The sequence below is a fragment of the Xenopus tropicalis genome, chromosome 1 (genome assembly GCF_000004195.4).
Source record: "Xenopus tropicalis strain Nigerian chromosome 1, UCB_Xtro_10.0, whole genome shotgun sequence".
NCBI lineage: Eukaryota > Metazoa > Chordata > Amphibia > Anura > Pipidae > Xenopus > Xenopus tropicalis.
Genome location: NC_030677.2, coordinates 54,741,216 through 54,763,382, shown reverse-complemented (window position 1 = coordinate 54,763,382; position 22,167 = coordinate 54,741,216). Strand labels below are relative to the sequence as shown.

The window sequence follows — 22,167 nt, the reverse complement described above, 5'->3', positions numbered from 1 at the left end:
ACAAAAAGAACCAGGGGCAGGTTTATTAATAGTCAGAAGATTTTAGTGATCTTTTTGTTAGCAATACTTTTTTGATGCTGTTTATTTTCAGTGCTGAAATGATTTGTTCCAACATAGAAGATTATTGTCTGAATATTATTTGGACAGTTGAGCTAAACACTACCACCCAAAAGATGAGAATGGCATTTGGTTGGCTAAAGCTTCACCACATTTGTCATGTTGAACCATACAGGTACAGAACTAATAAATGCGTTCATTTGTTAATACCTTTTCTGACTGTATTTGCTCTAAAATGTGTCAGTGACTGATGTACCGGAAACTAGAGCACAATACATTTGCTTCCATAATTATTTGCCAGTACCTACAGCTTTTCCCATTACTGTTTATTAAATCTGCTGACACTTATGCCTTTTTACAATGTAACTGGGTCTTTACTAAACAGAACCCATACTTGGTATACCCATGCAATACCTTTTACCGGACGCAGACATTAATTTTCCTTTTGACACCCATAGGCCAACATGCTACGCTGACCCACACCATCCCCTCACTGCTGGCAAAGGAGATTTGCATGATTGCAACATGCACCATTTTTCTATCTTGCCCTGCAGGCCTGTAGTGGCCCTGTCTCCCCTATTTAATTGTCACTTTTTACCCTGGCCTATCTGGCTATCGTTGTAAATTGGCACAATTGTGCTGAATATTTTCCAAGTCTGCCTGGCATCAATTCGGGTGTTCAGTATTTGAGTGATGTGTGTGCCCTATTTTTTTGGTACTAGCATGCTGCGCCTATTGGGTGCTAAGGGGAACCTGGAACTACCGCCTGGTCAGAACGCAGCAGTAGCTCCAGGGTTCCCCTGCATCAATAAGTGCAGCAGTGCCTTATTTGAAATGGAAAGTGGGAAGGACTGAGTGGTGCCAAGTACAACTATATGTGCTAAGTGTGCATTTAAGTACCTTTAATGAAAATGGTTCTAGGCGCAACTGGTTACAGGGAAAAGCACAAGCAATTATTTATAAATGAGCACTATTATTATTATTATTATTATTATTATTATTAATAATAATATTTTTTATTCTAGAGTAGACATGTTTAGCTAAAATATTTGCCAGATTGAAATCAATTTTCTGTAGCGACTTTTTCAAAGCAAAATACGTTGGAGTCTATGGGTGTTTTTTCATGGTGACTTTTCTGAAGCAATTATTTTTCTGCTGTGACACTTTATATCTGCTGTTACAGTCTATGGGCTTTTTTTGCAGCAAATTTTTACATATATACGTTTACATACATCTTACTTTAGAATGGAAAAACAAGTGTAATATGGAGGTTAAAGGCTGATGCAATATGCAATACTGTGTAAAAATAATCATAAAATTGAACAAGAATTACCTGTATTACAAACGTATTGAAGGGTTGTCCTTCTGATACAAATGATATATAATCCAGTTGGTCAAAAACAGGTGCATTGTCATTGTCATCTTGGATGAAAACTGTTACTCTGCAGTACGTGGTATACTGACTGCTTTCAGCGGAGATGATTAGGTTGAACTTATTGACAGTTTCAAAATCAAGGAGCCTGGGTTCTTTTACCATGAGGTCTCCTAATTAACATCAAGATAAAAGATACTAGTTAATAAACGGCCAGAAATACAGTATATGTCTTTTTACTCTATCACAAGTACAACTTGGCTATCATGTAATTATTGCCTAAAGACAAGGTAGCGTGAATGCATATTCAAGTCCATTTCTTTGAGTGTTAAGAGGTTATAGATTTTGCACATCACAGGTTCCTTAAAAAACAATCTTTGCAGCAAATATATAGTAACTGCTTGCTTAAAGAAGAACAAAACCCCAAAAACGAATATGGCTAAAAATGCCAATATTTTATATACTGAACTTAAAGTAGAAGGAAAGGCATTTTACTGCCAATAGATCAGCCACATTAGTGCAAGCTAGAACGTTTTATTTATTCCCAGAAAGCTTTACCATACCTGTGCAAACAGCCCTAGACGCTCCCTCTGTTTGTTTAAGATAGCAGCTGCCATTTTAGCTCTCAGTAGCTTCAGTGCTGCAGCTGGCTGCTGGTAGCTCAGATTACACAGAGTTGGGAAGGGGTGCAAATTCTAATGGGAGGGAGAGTAAATTCTTATGGGAGGGGAGGAGGAGCCCTGAAGGATTTTTCTAAAAGAAGGAAGTCTGCCACAGAAGAACATGTATACACAAAAAAAAAAAATCCTGTGTTTCTATTGGTAGAGAACTCAGTGCAGCATTACTGAGTGCTTATGGCAGTATTTATGTAGACCTTTCTGATTCGTTTTTACCTTTCCTTCTCCTTTAAAGCACCAGTCTAAACATTCATCATCTCTATAGCAGTAATGATCCAGGCCTTCAAAGCTGTACACATCCTGTATTTTGTTAAAAGCATCAGGGACACTTGCATGCTGATGGCAGTTGCTGTTAAAGGAACAGTAACATCAAAAAATGAAAGTGTATAAAAGTAACTAAAATATAATGTGCTGCTGCCCTGCACTGGTAAAAGTTGTGTGTTTACTTCAGAAAGTCTACTATAATTTATATAAATATGCTGCTATGTAGCCATGGAGGCAGCCATTCAAAGGGGAAAAGGCACAGGTTACATAGCAGATAACAGATAAGTTCTGTAGAATACAATAGTGTTTTATCTGTTATCTGCTATGTGCCTGTGCCTTTTCTCCTTTGAATGGCTGCCTCCATGGCTACATAGCAGCTTATTTATATAAATTATAGTAGACTTTCTGAAGTAAACACACAACTTTTACCAGTGCAGGGCAGCAGCACATTATATTTTAGTTACTTTTATACACTTTCATTTTTTGATGTTACTGTTCCTTTAAGTTAAACCTAGGGCTTATTGCAAATGATGGCTGGCCTGTCATAGAAGCTGATGCTACAGGGCTGATTATTATTCTGATGCTAACTGCTATGTAATGAGAATATAAATTAATTACTTCAGCCTTATATTGGGACATTTATAGTCTGTATACACAGTATATTGTGCTTCTGTCCCTAAGCCCAGTAACTGGCAGAGCATGTGAATCAGCGGAAAAGAAGATGGGGAGCTACTGGGAGAATATTTGGAGGCAACGATTGTGCCTGCTAAAGGGCTGTGGTTGCCTTTGGCTGGCACACAACCAAAAAATGTGCAGCAGTTCTATCCAACTACTTCAGTTAAGATTTAGTTCACCAGCTAAACTTAAATGTATATAAGTTAATATAAGTGCCCCTACTGCTATTCATAATGAAGTGTCAGGCCCTTTTTGCTTTATACTATACCTCTGGGCTAACTGGAAATGCTGACTGCCACCAAAAAGACTGAAGAAAACAAACTGAAGAAAACAAACTATTATTATCATCATATACAGAGGTGGGTCAAGCCAGCCAGGCGCTCTAGGCAACCCGGCCGGCACTTCTTCCCCACCGCTGCATTCCCTTTCCACCCCCCCCCATCAACTCGCACACGATTGGGGGGGAGCGCAGCGCGTAAGGCGTGCAGATGGGGAAGCGCAGGAAATCTCCAAGAGATCCTGGACTAGGGGAAGGCAACAGAGGTACCTGCCTAGCGCCCCCTCACTGTTGCTCCCTAGGCAGGTGCCTCTTTTGCCTACCCCTAGTTCCGGCCCAACCGTATATAATTATTGCATGTATATCTAAAACACATTTATACTATTATCTCACCTGTTATAGGATTTAAATTAAAAGCCCCTTTCTTGTCTCCACTGAAAACTGTGTAGTGTATTATTTCATCATTTGGATTATGATAGAGGGCTTTTACAGTCACAACTAAAGTTCCTATTGGAAAAGAAAAAAATATGTTTTTTTAGGCACACAAATACTTCTCTCATTTCTCTTCCACATTAGTATTTTTTCAACTGAATTTGTTTAAAATGAATAAGGATAATTGCCTCCCATTTTGGCTACAATCATGATGACAAATTAGTCCATAATAAATAGATTAAAACATCATATAATGTTTGTTCAATAAATACAGGAAAAATAAAAGCCTATAAAACCAATATGATAGGAGAGTTTTTCTGGAGTAATGTACTGCAATGTGGGCTGTTATTAATAAAACTGTGTCAAAATAACAGAATACAGAAATACAAAATAAAGAAACAGTTATTAACCATATTAACTCATTAACAGAATTTTAAAGCTGGGGATTGATTTGTAGCAAATTGCTATGTAATAACAGGTGTTATCTTGAAACCCCCCTGTGCATATAGCACTTTTCCTGAAATCTTTGCTGCCTAAATTTGACACATTAAGAAAAAGGTTACATGGGGAGGCCTATTTATCAAAAATTGAGTTTGTGAATTTGAATTAAAAAAATTGAAAACTCACCAAACTTGAATGTGTGCTTAAAAATGTATAAAAAAAAAAATCAAACGCAGCAATATTGCATTCTACTCATCGTTTTAAACGAGTCTACCAACTTTCTAAAAATTTAGCAAAACTGTAATTGTAAAAATTGCTTAAATTTTGTATAAGTCAGCTTCTGCTCCCACTGTTAAATCTGTAAATGCTCTTTGTGACTCACCTGGCTGATAAACTGATAAAAAAACTGATAAAAAAAAAAAGGCTAGTCAGATGAACTCAACTGCTTTTTTAACCTTGTTTTACCAGATCCCGAGCCGACTTGAATAATACACCAGCCCCTAGATCTAGAGTGCTGTTAAATAGTGACAAATCTGTAGATATTTATATATTCTGTAAGGAGATTTTACAGAATGAAAAATCATATCATATTTTCTATAGCTATAATAATTCAAAGTTTTAAAGTTCTACAAATTTTATAATCCCAAGCATCCAAAAACCAACATGAACAGACATTTAGGAGTTTTTTTCTAATCTTATCTGGAAAGTAAAGCAGAATAGAATTTCTGAATGTTTGAATGAAGGGTTCATTATTGCAACGAACCTGCCTCACTGTTTTCCAATATGATGGCTTCGTAGAAGTTGTGCACAAAGGCAATTTCCTTATCCAGGCCTTGGATATCAATGATCACTAAACCTGTGACCGTGTTTGGCGGGATGCCCAGATCTGAAGCTTGTACTTGGAGAACTGTACTACTGAATTCGGCTGGGAGGGGCATTTGTAGTTTTACTTCACCCTTTTCTTGAGTAATGTAAAAGAATGGATTAGACTTTATCAAATTATAGACCACTGTACCATTCAAACCCAAGTCCACATCACTGGCGTGTACATTAGCTATAGTCTTGTTCTCTAGTACTTTAGGGGAGATAAGAACATGAATGGGATTTTCTGTAAAAACTGGACTATTGTCATTTACATCCTCTATATACACCAGAACTTTCACAGTGGCACTTTTTGGGTTATGCAAACTGCAGTCACTTGCCACAACCCTAAACACATACTGGTGTTTGACTTCTCTATCCAAAGTCCTTATAGTCACAATATTTCCAGTTGTTCTGTTTACAGTAAAAGCACCCTGAGTGTCATCAATTAACGAATATATAATTTCCTTGTTTAAGCCTTCGTCTGCATCTGAAGCCTGAAGTTTAAGAACAGCAGATCCAATCTTTAAATCCTCCCTGACTAATGTGCGGTACTGGCTCTTAGGGAACGTAGGCGGATTGTCGTTTTCATCCAAGACTGTAATGCGAAGCTTGGCAATGGTGCTTCTATGAGGAGTGCCCAGGTCATGGCATTCCACCGTAATGGTAAAACTGCTGACATCCTCTCTATCTAAGGTGCGGGTGGCCCATAGTTGTCCTGAGGTATTATTAATGGCAAAGTATCCGCCCATGTTTCCATCTTAACAAAAAAAAAAAACAAAAGAACATAAGGTCACCAAATAAAAAGAAGAAAATAGCAAGTGGAAATATATATGACGGTAGCACCACACAAACGTGTTAACTGTAATAACATAAAACATTTCAGTTTGTCCAACTAGAGCATTTAATGTCTTTGGCACATGATTGTCTGAATTAAAAACTGTATTTTATTTGAAGCAGTGGGTGGCATGGACAGTCAGCAACTACAGGATGTCTTTAGAGTGAAATGACTTTGGCAGACGCCTATCCTCCTTTGCAACGCACCTTATAAAATGCCTGACTTAATGTGCTGCTCTATCAAAACAATGGCTTTGCTTCAACCACTAAAAGTACATCAAGTTTGAAAGTATGGGATTCTGCTTCGCCGGATGATGGTGGCTCACTCTTCTGAATGAAACGTGTTTCTAATAACGCTATAGATTGTGGTTTCTCTCAATGTGTGTGGTTGAAAATATTCTGGCTACATTCATAGTTATAAACTAGTCAACTATTTTCTGGTTCTTCTTTTTTTGCCCTCAGAATAGCGCACTTCTCAGGTTCATGCTGAGCAGGTTTTCAAAGGAATTTTTAGATTGTCCCTGTATGCATTTTGAAAGTAAATTATTATGACTTTTCGTGAAACAGCATTCTACTATTTACGTGATAAGTGTAAAGATAATTTCTTTTATTTCAGCAAATACATAAATGTGTGTTTTGTGCAGCATATTTAATAAATTGTCTTACTGAAAAATGCATTATTTTGCACCAAAAAATGGCACCTGCCTAATTCCAATTGAAATGTGATGTTATTTTTTCAATATTTTATGCCATTTAGGTGTTTTCATACATTCCACTCATAAGGGCTGATTCAAAACACAGGGTCCAAATTGTACAAATTTGACACGTATAGTTGCCAACAGCAACCAATCAGCCGTGTACTACAAGTGCATGTAGTTGGTAGTGGCAACTATGTAAGTTTCACTCATCTACATAAATAAGTTCATAATTTTTGACTACAGGTATGGGACCCGTTATCCAGAATGCTCGGACCTGTGGTTTTCTGGATAAGGGGTATTTCTGTAATTCGGATCTCCTGCCTTAAGTCTACTTAGAAAAATATTTAAACATTAATTAAACCCAAAAGGATTGTTCTGGCTTCAGTAAGGATTAATTATATCTCAGTTGGGATCAAATACATGGTACTGTTTTATTATTACAGGGAAAAAGGAAATCATTTTGAAAAATTTGAATTATTTGATTAAAATGGAGTCCGATACCTGTACTAGGTATTGAGAGAAGAATATAGTTAAAGTACAGGTCTGGCAGCTAATCCCTTATTAATTTTTATTTGTTCATACCCTATAGGAGAAAATATGATAAGGTTTATAATGTGGATGAACTGCTAGAAAAGAAACAACCAGAAACTCCTTGGAATATTCATTAGTGAAGTCACTTGTAGTATGAACCTGATACTCCAGGACTGGATTTCTTGGCTACAGAAGCTTCACTATGGACTATTCATACTATACATCACAGTAAATACTGCTGCCTATCTGGACAAGTTAAAGGAGTTGTTCACCTTTGAGTCTTTGAGTTAACTTTTAGTATGATGTAGAGAGTAATATTTTGAGACAATTTACAATTTGGCCTTCATCTTTTATTATTTTTAGTTTTTTAATTATTTCACTTTTTGTTTAGCAGCTCTCCAGTTTGAATTTCAGCCGCTCTCATGTTGCTAGGGTCCCAATTACCTTAGCAGCCAGGGAGTGGTTTAAATGAGAGACAGGAATATGAATAGAAGAGGGCTTGAGTAGTAAGATAAGTAATAAAAAGTAACAACAACAATAACATTGTAGCAACACAGAGCTAATGTTGTTTGGCTGCTGGGGTCAGTGACCCCCATTTGAAAGCTGGAAAAAAATCAGAAGAAGAAGAAGAAGGCGGCAAATAATTCATAAACTATGGAAAAAAATAATGAAGTCCAATTTGAACTTTGTTTAGAATTGGCCATTCTATAACATATTAAAAGTTAACTAAAAGGTGAACCACCCCTTTAAGGGGGCAAGACCTACAGAACTTTTTAAAATATCTGTATTTTGCTAAATATCCTTTCCTAATGAAGGATAGGATTCTCCTGCCCTCCCCTAAATCCTTCTATACTGATGCTAATTCCGTTGGCAAACAAATAGAACCAATGACAAGCCGCCTATTAGTAGACATAATAAGCTACATGTAAATGCACAATTATTTCCTTTTTCTACAGTACTTCAGGAACATGGTGTAATACTAGCTATGTATCTTACATTAAGAAAGAAATAAATCATCTGTGTAATCTCCCCAAAGCCAAAATCTATAAATAATGTAAGCATACTGCAGACAATAAACAGTGATGTGCATTTAAACAGCTGTTGGGCCAGTTTAGCAAGCATAATTAATTACCAGTTATTTGGAAATGAAGGCGCCCATTGTTTCCTGCATCTTTGTCAGCAGCCAGGACTGTGTGAATAATTCCCAGATCTTGGTTCTCGGGGACCCGAATCTCGACATCAGGAAATAAAACCTCTGGGGTATGATCGTTTTCATCTAATATGGAGCACAGAATGGCTGTTGTACTGGAAAGTGGAGGGGATCCACCGTCTTTCACAAGCACTAACACGAAAGAAAGGAAAACAAAGCTTTGCTAATCTTCTAGGTTATGTTAAGTTTATACAAGACTTTAACGTATTTTACTCAATAGGGCGCTGTACAAGTGTATTTACATGGATGTAGATTAGCTGTAAAATGCAGCTGCATACAACGCAGTTCTACTGTTTGGCAGTCGAAAGTTTATGAAACGTTTACAATGTTTAAACATTGACAGCAAACCAGTATTTGTATTAGAATAATATACTCTTTTAAAATCCAGTAAATGTATAAGATCCATTATCCAGAATGCTTGGTTTTCCAGGTAAGGGTTCTTTTCAGATTTGGATCTTTACAGCCTGCTACAAATCATTTAAACTTTAAATTATCCCAATAGGATTGTTTTGCCTCCACTATACATTAATGCAGCTTAGTTTCTATCAAGTACAAGCTAGTGTTTTATTATTACAGAGAAAAAGGAAATCATTCCTAAAAAATGGAATTATTTGCTAATAATAAAGTCTATAGGAGATGCCCTTCCTATAAATAATGGTTTTTGGATAATGGATTCCATACCTGTAATAGGACATTTATGTTAATGTCAAAACTGCCACACTTGGGGAATCCATAATGTTAGGACTTGGGTACATTTTCAGATTTTCATGCAAAATTCTAATCTGAATATTTCAAAATGTAAAAACAGTTTATCATAATTAGTCAAAATTTTAACAAATGACTATAGTTCAGCTCTGAACAATAAGTACATTTTTGTGTAGTAAAGGAAATACAGGTATAGGATCAATTTTCCAGAATGCTTGTGGTTTTCCAGATGAGGATCCCCATACTATAACTGTCTGGATATCAGGTTTCTGGATAAGAGATCCCATCCCTAGTCAGTTTAAGGTTTTACTCCTTAATTTGGTGTATCATTCCTTCCTAAATAGAACTACTAACTGGCATTAGATCTTGAAGAATATATTTAAATCATTGAAACAATTATTGCAAATTAGTGATGAGAAAATGTTTTCACCAGGCATGGATTTGCCGCGAAATTCTGCATTTCACCATCAGCCAAATTTTTGCCGAAACTGGCGCAGACGTGTAAAAAAGTCAACTGCCTCAATTTTGTGACATTTTGCACATTTTTCAACATTTCACTGATTTTTCAGCAGTTTGCAAATATTTTGGCAAAGCAAAGTGGGACAGATTTGCTCATCACTATTGTAAATCAATGAGTATTCTATTTAGATTTATTTAGATATAGACAATTATTACATTGGCAAATGCAACATTTTCATCACTTACTACTTTTTTGAATATTTTCTGTAAATTAAAAAGTTGAGTTTTTTTCAGTAAAAGGTGTAATGCTTCATCTTATACAAACTTCATGAACTGTTGACTACAGAAACTTTAAAGGCCAGATTTATCAAAATTTGACTTTAGAGCTTAATACATAAAACTAACCCATGTTGTATTCGTATGAAATGTTTAGAGGCATATTTATCAATGGGTGAAAGTAAGAGTTCACCAATTGATAAATACGTTTCTTAAGATCCCAAAGGAATGAATAGAATATGGGTGAGTTTTTATGTATTGAGCTCTAAACTCACATTTTGATAAATCTGCCCTTGAGTCTAGTAACCAGTTATACCCAGGGCAAATGTTTCCAGGCTTGTTGGGTTTGTGCCCCCTTTTGTGGCCCAACATTTGGCCACAGTCCCTTAATTAGTTAAAGATTAAAGGAGACATATTGGATAAATGGGAAAAACCCTAATTTTGTAGGCAATTATGAATAATATACGGTGCTGGTTTCCCATTGGGCTAGAAATTAATCCTCTCTGTAACAATGGCCCCTTTATTGGAGCTCCCTATAGATCGTATCACTTCTCAGTCCGAGTTTGAAATGGAGAGTGGGCGTGTCCTAACGGTCCCTGCCAGAAGCACAGTAGGAGGGGGAGAGCCAATCACAGCCCTGCACTCACACAAGCAAAGACAGGCTTCAGTTCCCTATCAGGTCAGCCTAGCTGCTGATTGGTTCCTATCCTACAGTGCAGGGTATGGAGGGCCGCCGGCTCCCCAGCTCATCCAGAGAATTCAGCCAGCAGGAAGTGGAACAGATGGGCGGGGCTAGTGGGGTTTTGGTGGAATTTCTCAATAAATCAGTCAGAAACACAACTTTTTAAAGCACAATCCTTCTATATCTAGAGGAGTATAATTCACTGGTACATTCATAATTGTTATAGGATATGTCTCCTTTAAAGATGGGTGAAACATTGTCATCCCACTTTAGTTCTAGCAATACATGCATACATGCACAAATATTTAGGGGCCAATTCATTAATGTACGAATCCGAATCACGAAATCCGATAATTTCCGATGGTCATGAAAATTCTGTTCGTTTGAATACGAAGATTTTGTACTTATGATACGAAAGTTCCGAAATTTTCGTATTGAAACGATCATTTATGATTGCCGATCCAAAAGTCACAAAATTATCGTATCCCAACAATCGTAAACGGCGTGAAACTCTTCCTGACTTTGAACCTTCAGCGTATGTTTTTGGAAGCCTCCCATAGGACTCAATGGCATTCTGCAGCTCCAACCTGGCCCAAGGAAAGTCTCCCATAGGGCTCAATGGCACTCTGCAGCTCCAACCTGGCCCAAGGAAAGCCTCCCATAGGGCTCAATGGCACTCTGCAGCTCCAACCTGGCCCAAGGAAAGTCTCCCATAGGGCTCAATGGCACTCTGCAGCTCCAACCCGGCCCAAGGAAAGCCTCCCATAGGGCTCAATGGCACTCTGCAGCTCCAACCTGGCCCAAGGAAAGTCTCCCATAGGGCTCAATGACACTCTGCAGCTCCAACCTGGCCCAAGGAAAGTCACGATACCAAAGCTTGAATGAATAACGAAACTTTTGTACTCATTGCGACAAATACGATTTTGTTGTGCAAATTGTCACAAAGTTTGAAGAAGTCATGCAAATTAACTAAATTTTTTGTAATCGGACCTGTCGTACTTGTATGTAATAAATCTACCCCTTAGTCTCAGTGCCACACTGTGATAAAAGTGGGGTGATGGGGGTTAGGGTTTGGAAACTTATGCCCTAGGGTAGGTAGATATTAATACCTATATGACCCACAGAGATACAGTATAGTCTAGCTGAAGTATCTAATAATCTATCATTTGTCAGTTGACTATAAAATAATCCACATGTAAACAAAATAAAAATGTTATTGCTTAATCCATTCAGGATACCTTCAATGATAAAACGATCCTGTTGTTCTCTATCAAAAACAGTTGTCGTTACTAGCTCCCCAGTTTCTGGATTTATTCGGAAATGTCCATATGCTGGTCCTGGCAAAATCTCATATGTGAGAACGGAATTGTTTCCTGTGTAAATAAATTGTATAATAAATGTTTATCAGTCAAGGGCAAGTGACCAATGGGATCCTTCTTTGATTGCACACTAATGTTTTACACAGGAAATACATTCAGAATACCATACTCATTGCATGCATTTCCGTTGGTAGAGAGAAGAGAGAGAAATAAATCTCTGATATTCTGGGGAAAAGATAACATTTTATGAGAACTAGCACCCAAATTATATCTGTGGGCTCCGATGCTACCACTTTATCGTGAATAAAATAGCTATGCAGCAGATATTTTATATAATGTACATTTCTTTAACAGAATTTACTTTTTAATATGGTACTTAACATCAATAATATTTATAACAGGTATAACTAGATATAAATATTTCCTTTGCTCTGTATTTACATGTGGTAAAATCGATTAGAACGTGGCAACAGTGACCCTCTGTGGACAAATGGAGGTAAGTCATAATGTTTCAAATCCTGCTCAGTGCCTTTTTTTAAATGAATTTTCTCTTCTTTGAAGTACAGGTTTGGGACCTGTTATCCAGAGTGCTCAGGAGGACCTGGAGTTTTCCGGAAAAGGGAACTTTCTGTAATTTAGATTTCCATACTTTAAGTCAACTAAAAAATAATTTAAACATTTAATAAAGGCAATATCATTGTTTTGCCTCCAGTAAGGATTAATTATATATTAGTTGGGATCAAGTACAATGTACTGTTTTATTATTACAAGAAATGCTTAACAGTATTTAGGGCAGGGGTGTCAAACTCAAGCACATACAGGTACTGTATGGCAGTGATCCCCAACCAGTGGCTCATGTTGCTCCCCAACCCCTTGGATGTTGCTCCCCGTGGCCTTACAGCAGGTGCTTATTTTTTAATTTTGGGTTAAAAACCAAGTATAATGCCAAACAGAGCCTTCTGTAGGCTGCCAGTCCACATTGGGGCTATTAAGTAGCCAATTATAGCTCTTATTGGCACTCTCAGGAGTTTTTTTTCATGCTTGTGTTACTCACCAACACTTTTTCCATTTAAATGTGACTCACGGGTATAAAAGTTTGGGGATCCCTGCTGTATGGTCAGGCACAGTCACCAGGGGTCACATAAAACACCCAGAAGTGCCATATTCGCCCCCTGGGCCTTGTGTTTGACACATGTGGTTTAGGGAATTATAGCAGACTCATTTGTAAAGGTGGCAGTTTCCTATATTGTTCTCGAGAAAAGGTGATCTACCATAGCTTTCAAACCCACTGTGTCCCTAATGGCTAAGTGAACTATTAAATAGTGGCTTAATGCTGCAAAAATACTTTCAAATTTCTTATAAACCAGCCATGTAGCTCTACCCTTAGCATAGTGCAACAGAAAGAGTATTGTATTCTTTTACTTTATACAATCTCTCACCCCTTATTGCTATGGTCTTTTATGGAACTTGGATAAATGTATGGTAAAAGTAGCTTACATTTTTTTATTTTGAGCTTAAAGGAACAGTAACACCAAAAAATGAAAGTGTATAAAAATAATTAATATATTATATACTATTGCTCTGCACTGATAAAAGTTGTGTGTTTTCTTCATAAACACTACTGCAGTTTATATAAATACCCTGCTGTGTAGCCACGGGGGCAGCCATTTAAATTGAAAAAAGGAGAAAAGGCACAGGTTACTAAGCAGATAACAGATAAGTAGCAGATTCCCATTGTATTCTACACAGTTTATCTGGTATCTTCTTATGTAACCTGTGCCTTTTCTCCTTTTTTCAATTTAAATGGCTGCCCCCATGGCTACACAGCAGCTTATTATATAAACTATAGTAGTCTTTCTGAAGCAAACACACAACTTTTACCAGTGCAGGGCAACAGTACATTATATTTTAATTATTTTAAAACATTTTTATTTTTTAGTGTTACTACTAGTGTTAGTGTTCCTTTAATAAAACCACAAGATACATTTGTTTGAGGGATCCCAGACAGGTTCTCTCATAAGTCTAATCATTATAATAAGTATTATTTTACAGCTGGCCATTCAGAGGTAAGATGAGAAAAAAAATTGTTATGACCTTACCACTAAGAAAAACCATACATTTTAAAAGGGTTTGTAAAGTAGACAGGGGTGCCCAACACTTGGGCAAGATAGGTCTAATGGTCTAAATGTAAAAAAGACAACTCGAGGGTCATTTATCAATACTGGGCAAATTTGCCTATTGGTAGTAATCCATGGCAACCAATCAAATTGATGTATTCATTGTTCTACCTGCAGCTGGCTAAAAAAAGCCAATCACTGGTTCAATGCTATGTGTTACTGCCCATGGGCAAATTTGCCCAATGTTGATACATGAGCCCCAAACTGAATACTGCCAAAAAAGCACAATAAATATGGATATTTCCGCACTATGCAATTAATGGCAAGGTCAAACAGAGCCTAGATCTCTTAGCCCTGTGTTCTTCTGTCAGGCTGAGAGAAGCGGATCTAAGCTCCATGTGACCTTGCCCTAATACATATTGCTCTTTGATTCTGTATTCGTATTAATATGTGGCTTTATAAGGTTTTGTATTATACATATAAAAAGATTGGATTAAGGTATCCCACGGAAATTGGAACCCAAGGTATAGAATTTCAGTGTGTACCCAAAGGCACTGAATACTGCTAAAGGGATAACAATGGCAACACCTTAATTAGTAAATTTGACACACACAAGGTAATTTAGCTATAGAATAGGTCTATCTATATAATTACTGGCCCATAAATGGGGGGCTCTCAAATGAACCTAGACAGACCCATGACCCCTATTTTAAGATTATGGAGCAGCATTTATACATAGTGGTCTTACTGCCTGTCCTAGAGGAGTATACACCAGATCAGTGTGTTCTAGCCATCCATGTATCTGGCCATATTGTACCATATCCAACAGACTAGCCCGCCAGCAGATTAGCAAACAGCAGATAAATAAAGCTGCATTAATAGGCATGTCTGGATGTTTTTGCTACCTCAGTCATGAGAAAGAACAGATTAATTGGTGGGAATGAATGTTAAAGAAATGAGAGAGTTTTTGGTTTGTACAGAATGTTCAGGTTTAAGACTCAGTTCTTGGGTTATGTTTTTAGTTGTTCATATAAAACTCAGTGTTCTGCAGGGCGATGCCATCTTTTAGCACCATGGAAAATAGGAGAAACAGGAATCGTTCTGTAATTTGGAATTCTGACAATAATAGCATTCAATGCTGAAAAAAAACCAACACCTCCCTCTACAATGAATCCATTATAATATCTGGCTTAAGTTAGAATGGCAGAGTTATGCAATAGTAAAATCATATAAAATGATGCCAAGAAATATCTTAAAATTTATATGAATAGTCTATAAAGCTAAAAATGCTTATGTACTGTATGTGCAATCAAGACACAAAAAGACATATTACTACATGTTAATTATTATAACAGGTATGGGATCTTTTATCCAGAATGCTCAGGACCTGGGTTTTTCTGAATAAGGGGTCTTTAAGTAATTTGGATCACCATGCTTTCAGTCTACTAAAAAAAATAATTTCAACATTAAACAAACCTGATAGGATTGTTCTGAATCCCATAAGGATTAATTGTAATCTTAGTTGGAATCAAGTACATGGTACTGTTTTATTATTAGAGAAAAAAGAAATCATTTGTAATTATTATTTCATTATAATGGAGTCTATGGGAGATGGCTTTCCATAATTTGGAGCTTTCTAGGTAATGGGTTTCTGGATAATGTGTCCCATACATGTTAAAGACCCGATGAATTAAATTTGCACCTACACTGTATATGCTCCTTACAAATTGTGCCTAGCTCCAATGTGCTCCTCCAGTCTACTTTGCTGTACTGACTGAAAATGCATGCAATATTTTGAAATGTAATATATAATATGGGACCCATGGACAAAAGGGAGCTCCAGAATTAACTCCTGCCTATACATGCAACTGACTCATACAGCTGACTTTTAGTGAATATTAGCACACTTAAAATGATGCCATTTAAACACACTCTGGTGAACCAGGGCTGCAACTTGCATCAATTTACCAACACAGGCATTCATTTGCATCAGTATTGGAAAATTGCATGCAATTTTAAACAGTTTTTACCGGTAGCCACTATAATGCTGATAATCTGGAAAAAAGAATGCATTGTCGGTAAAAACCATTACAATTTGTGTGCATTTTTGTGTCAGTTGCATTGCATTTACATTTGTAAATTAACCTCTAAATATGTAACTAGAATAATTATTTGCACCAGTCACTTATGCAATTCATACATTGCTGATGCAAATGTGTATTAATGCATGATCAACCCACATAATTATATAATTGATATAAAATAAATCTTCATTGGCTGTTTTGCTGCACCCAGCATCAGAAAAGAGTCTGTGGGTTATCTGTGGGCATTTTCTATTGCGTATTGCTGGCAAGTCTTTGCACTCTAGCACCATCTAGAGGCAGGATTTAACAATCAAAAAATATTGTCTCGACAAAATGTGAAAACTTGCTGGCTGCATTTGTAGCTAATATATTATCAACCTAAACCTGCTCTGCATGAAGTGTCTCCTGGCTTTAAAAGTCTATTCACTCATCACTATTATAATTATAATATTTCTTTTACAGCTAATAGCACCAGAGCAATAATTCATTGTAACTAATGAATAGAATATGACCCCATATATTACAGTACATTAATAAAGAACCAAGAAAACGCACCCAAATCATAGTCCACAGCAGCCACTTTTATGACATATAGTCCAGGATCTTGATTTTCTGGAACTGCAGCCTCATATAGACCTTGCGTAAATGTTGGAGTCTTATTGTTGACATCAATAAGACTGATTGTTAATGTCTGTGTCACAGAAAGAGATGGGATTCCATCATCCAAAGCTAAGATGGTCAAAATATAATGGTCTTGAACTTCACGGTCTATTTCAGAGTGTAAGGTCAGCCATCCTACAAATTCAAAAAAGTTCTGTGACTTAATACAGTACAATTCAAATATAAGAGGTTTAGGTCCACAAAGTTCTCCATAGAATATATGATGTGGTAAAATATTAGTTAAAGACGTGTCTCATTGGGCCTCAGCTTTGTTGGTGAGTTTGGTGAGTTACAATGTACAATGCTGCCCCAGCAGCAAAAGGGTCCTAAGTCTGGTTCCAACCAGGGCACTGTCTCTGGGTTTCCTCTCTCACTCCAAAAACATACAATGGGTTAATTAGCTTTTGTGTGTGAATATGCAGAAGCTGAATGATAAATGCAGTGCAAATGTGTCAGAAATATAAGAATAATAAATAAATAAAATAAACAGTCTTTCCATACCCACACACTTAATTGTATAGCAATAAAAAATACATTTGTTTTAACCGAGTGACCTGCTCTGTAAGGCCAGTTTGCTCCATTATATATCTATTTGAACAAACTTATGCTAGAACTTTTACAGAAAGACAATGCAATGGAAATACAATAGTTATTTTGTGTTTTTGTGTGTGTGATGACCTTTTCAGATGTCGGCTGTATTATTTCAGCCTTAGCCTGTATGCAAGGAATGATTCAGGGTAAATATAATTTAAGGTAAGCTTCAAGACAAGCAATAATATTATTTCACCCCTGGTTGCTTTTGCCTACTCTAATGGCGTGTAATATAAAATAAATTAATCATATGAACTTTTCCTATGATACATGTTTATCAACTATTTGGATTAGTAATTGATTAGAAATATAGTAATTGCAATTGTTTATTATATATTCAGCACCATCTATCTTTGTTTATACTGTTTTTTCATACAGTGTCAGACTGGGGTGTCTGGGGCGCACCTGGAATGCCACCTCATGGGCCCCCACCCCAGTCGCTAACTCCAACACTTGCCAAACCTGCCAGCCATTGTCCACCACCATCTCCCACCGTGGGGGAAAGCCCATATTTCAGAGTGGGGACTGGCACTGAGTTGGTTCGGTCCATGGGGTTTTTTCCTAGTGTTTTGCCAGCTCAGTTCAACCTTGTTTTTATACAAATTTAGCATCTTTATGTAAACTATGTACATTTCCATTAAATATATAAATTACATCATAATCACTTTCTGACATGTTTTACAACAACTAATTATCATTTTGTTGGAAATGTTTTTATTAACTGTTCTCTTTTTTCAACAGTTTTTGTTTTGTGTGCTTTTGCCCTGATGTGCTAGCACAATATGACCACTAGCTGGCCATGTCCCTCTGTATGCAAAAAAGCCCTTCAGACTGAACAAGTCTAGTGTGATGGAGCTGAACAATGAACCCATAAATAAAACAACAGGGTGTGTATATCCTGAAGTTTGTGGAAATGGGTGCCATTTTAACTTGAAAAATACCTGTGGTTTCATCCAAAAGGAAGACTTGCTGAGCATTCCCCTCCTTAATGTGAAATCCTATTTTCCCATTTCTTCCCTCATCTGGATCCTTAGCTACAATACGATGAACAAGAGAGCCAATTTGTGCATCTTCCATAACTGAAGCAACCGGCAATGATAAAACTTGTGGAGGATTGTCATTGATATCCTGTATAACAATCCTAACAATTACTGAGGTACATCGGCGATGTGATATGTTGGCAGCTTGATCAGTTGCTGTTACTGTAAGAACAAATGACTCCGCCATCTCTCGGTCCAGTTCATTGGCGGTGGTCAAGGCACCTTCCCATTCATGGATAAAAAATGGATTCTCTCCAGTTCCGTGAGTGTTTAAGGAATACCTTATCTTGCTATTCTCTAAACTGCCATCTTTGTCATTAGCTTTAAAGGTATATAAAAGAGTTCCAACAGGTACATCTTCATCAACTCCTAAAACTATAATGTGATCAGGGAACAATGGTCGATGGTCATTTGTGTCTTCTATGTAAATGGTAAGGAAAACAGAAAGATTGGGAGGAGATATCTTATCAATTTCTTGTATGTCAATGCTTAATCCATAGTATGAGATTGTTTCAAAATCTAGATGTCTAGAAACATATACATCTCCAGTCAAACTGTCAACTACAAAATGCCCCTTGTTTTCCTCATTAGCAAGTCTGTAATGCATTTTACTGCTCAATAAAAATGCTTCCTCGTGTGAAATTACTGATCCAATTTTTTGGGTAGGGTAGGTGTTTTCAGGAACTTTCATTGTCTTTATTTTGGAAACAGTCTTAGTTTTCTCTTTAAATGCAGAAATAACCTAAAAAAATAGAGTAAAACTGGTTGTTTAGCATTAATAATACCACGGTTATATTTTTCACCATTTCAATTTAATGTGTAATGACATGAGACATTACTAATGACATATACAATGTATTAACATTAAATTAATTTTAATGGCTATGTGAATTAAAGCAGATCTTAAACCAAAAATGAATTGGTGTAGATTTATTCAGAGTGCTGAATTTCTTTGTTAAGTGGTTTCCAAGATCTATGAAATGCAAATATCTCAGAAACCACTAAAAATCGAAAGTCCTCATAGGAGACTTTAGGAGGGTTTGACTATGAAGATTTTCATTCATCCAGGTCATGGTATATCTAGTATAAATAAATCTAAAGCAACTGGACTTGTTAAGTAATCATTGATGTCTTCAATGATTATTTAACAAGTTCAGTTGCTTTAGATTTATTTATACTAGATTTAGGAGGGTTTATATCCCCAATAGGGAGCTTACACTTAGAGGGCCTTGGTGAAGTAAGAAATGGGAACACTGGTTAAGGTCTTTGATACTGTGAAACAAAAAGTATCACATAGGAGCCTTGGCATCTTGATTGATGATCAGTAGTGAAATATCTTTCTGTCCTGATGGTCAGCAGGAGACCAGCATGGCTAAATCTGAGTTTGTAAAGCCTGAGGCAAGAATGATGTATGGAGACACCAGGCCATCCTGGCAGAAAAAATGCCCAGCCTTTAGGATCAGCACACAGTTACCTGTGGAAGAAAGTCCTTTGGGAGCAAAACATAGAGCTGGGAAATGTTATTCTTCCCAGCTTTCAGGTATTGATGGGTATTGAGGTATTGAGATTGATGGGTAATGCCTCATAAAGTCTGATAAGGTCATTTTGAACCTTTGGATGTTAATATAGACAGATATATATGTGACAAGGTTTAAGCAGACTATTATGCAAGACAATTGCCATATGTAATAAAAGGCACTAAGTTTGCCATGATGCAGTAACCCATAGTAACCAATAAGATGTTTGCTTTGAAACAAATGATGAGTAACCAGCTACAGTACCTGCTGATTGGTTGCTATGGGCTACTAGAGATGTAGCGAACCTCACAAAAAAAGTTTGCGAACCCATTTGCGAACTTCTGCCAAAAAGTGCGAACTTTTGCGAACTTTGCGAACCCCATAGACTTCAATGGGAAGGCGAACTTTAAAACCTAGAAAAGCCATTTCTGGCCAGAAAACTGATTTTAAAGTTGTTTAAAGGGTGCCACGACCTGGACAGTGGCATGCAGGAGGGGTATCAAGGGCAAAAATTTCTCTGAAAAATACGTTGTTGACACAGCGTTGCGTTTTGTGCTGTAAAGGGCAGAAATCACACTACGTTTCTAAACTTGTGTAATAAACTGATTTTACAAGGACTATTGGGTTACAGCAGATGAGATCAGCAGGACAGCTGTCCCCAGCAGCTACATACAGAGCAGTAGAAAGTAGATTACTAGTCAGCAAAGCTACCTAAACTGTCCCTCAAACCCCTGCACAGCTCTCTCCCTATACTAACTCATCAAGCACACACAGGCAGAATGTAAAATGGCTGCTGGGCTTCAGTCTATATATGGAAGGGAGTGGTCCGGGGGTGGTCCAGGAGGGAGAGCTGCCTGATTGGCTGCCATGTATCTGCTGGCTCTGGGGTGAGAGGTCAAAATTTGGCTCCAGCTAAGGCGAACCCAAAATTGCGAACATTGCTAAAAGTTCGCGAACTTGCGAACTTGCGAACACCCGATTTTCGTGTGAATTAGTTCGCCGGCGAACAGTTCGCTACATCTCTATGGGCTACTACTCCTGGGCAAACTTAGTGCCCTTTAATACATAACACCTTAATAATTCAAATAATTCAATAGACATAAATAATAAAAGTAGAATATTATTGTAATAACTATCTTTAAACACTTATTAAATCATTAATTTTAACTTAATATAGCAAATTTTTTAGACGTGCTTAAATATTTAATTTGTTTTTCTCCCTATAAACTAAAGTTTAAAAAAACTTTTATTACATGCACTACTTGCCAAAAGTAAATTAGAGAAGAAAATGTTATGTTGAATGGATACATCCTAGTGTTTGTTCATTTTTCTGCTCATTCATTTGACAACTGTGTGGCTTGGCAACATCTTAATCAGATCTTTTGAATTTATGTGTGTGGGAATGTACTTAATCAATAGTGAATATTACTTTTACGAACCCATTAAACCAGGGATCCTCAACCAGTGGCTCAGGGGCAACATGTTGCTCCCCAACCCCTTGGATGTTGCTCTCAGTGCCCCCAAACCAGGTAGTCATTTTTGAATTCCTGACTTGGGGGCAAGTTTTGGTTGAATAAAAACAAGATTTCCTACCAAATAAAGCCCCTGTAAGCTGATAGTGTGCATAGAGGCCCCTAATAGCCAATCTTAGCCCTTATTTGGCTCCTTCGTTAACTTTTATGATGCTTGTGTTGCTCTCCAAGTCTTTTTACATTTGACTGTGACTCACGAGTAAGAAAGGTTGCGGATCCCTGCATTAAACTATTCAGCCACCCATTAACCAGTGGGAAAAAAAATAATTGCAATAATTGTCAAATGAGGAGCCATTGCTATGCAAATTCAGTTATTATCTATACAAATGTTTTCCAGTTTATGCCCCTTAGGTAATAAAAACAAATTAGGGGTAATTTATCATCTCCTGGGCAAAGTGCAACAAATGGGTGCAGTGGACTTGCTCATGTAAAAGTGCCCAAACACTCAAAGTTTGAATTTTAGTGACTATAATATCCACCAGGCTTTGGCTACAGTGGCTAGCAATGAACAAATGAACCTCCAAGGCTAGGGTTGTGGGAGTGTCAATTAATATTCACCTCTTGTATCAGTTTTTGGTTGCTTTGTATGTAATTACAGTATGTATGTCCAATGTATAAACCCACTTGTTGTACAGCGCTGTGGAACTCGTACTTTGATGAATGTGCCTCTAAGTATATGTGTATAACTTTAACTTCCTGTGCTGAAAAACAAGAAGCTGCTGTTGCCCCCCCCCCCCCCCTTTTTGATGCCATTCCATACAGCAAGTTGTGCCCAACTTCCATATAGTTGCCTATGGCAACATACCCTAGTAAGAGGACTATGTTAATCAAAATAAATAGTGGGCCTCACCTT

The 22,167-nt window shown here is 37.1% G+C and overlaps 1 protein-coding gene across 1 annotated transcript in view; it reads right to left on the bottom strand.

The window, feature by feature from the left end:
- The window catches only part of dchs2 (dachsous cadherin-related 2), a 172,217-nt gene that overhangs the window by 20,904 nt on the left and 129,146 nt on the right, over positions 1-22,167 (bottom strand). The window contains exons 9-15 of the mRNA XM_012955977.3: positions 18,167-19,007; positions 16,530-16,769; positions 11,693-11,827; positions 8,255-8,464; positions 4,959-5,816; positions 3,716-3,829; positions 1,391-1,602 (exon numbers count right to left, since the gene is read on the bottom strand). Coding sequence (XP_012811431.2) covers positions 1,391-1,602; positions 3,716-3,829; positions 4,959-5,816; positions 8,255-8,464; positions 11,693-11,827; positions 16,530-16,769; positions 18,167-19,007 — 2,610 coding nt within the window. The remainder of the gene's footprint in view (positions 1-1,390; positions 1,603-3,715; positions 3,830-4,958; positions 5,817-8,254; positions 8,465-11,692; positions 11,828-16,529; positions 16,770-18,166; positions 19,008-22,167) is intronic.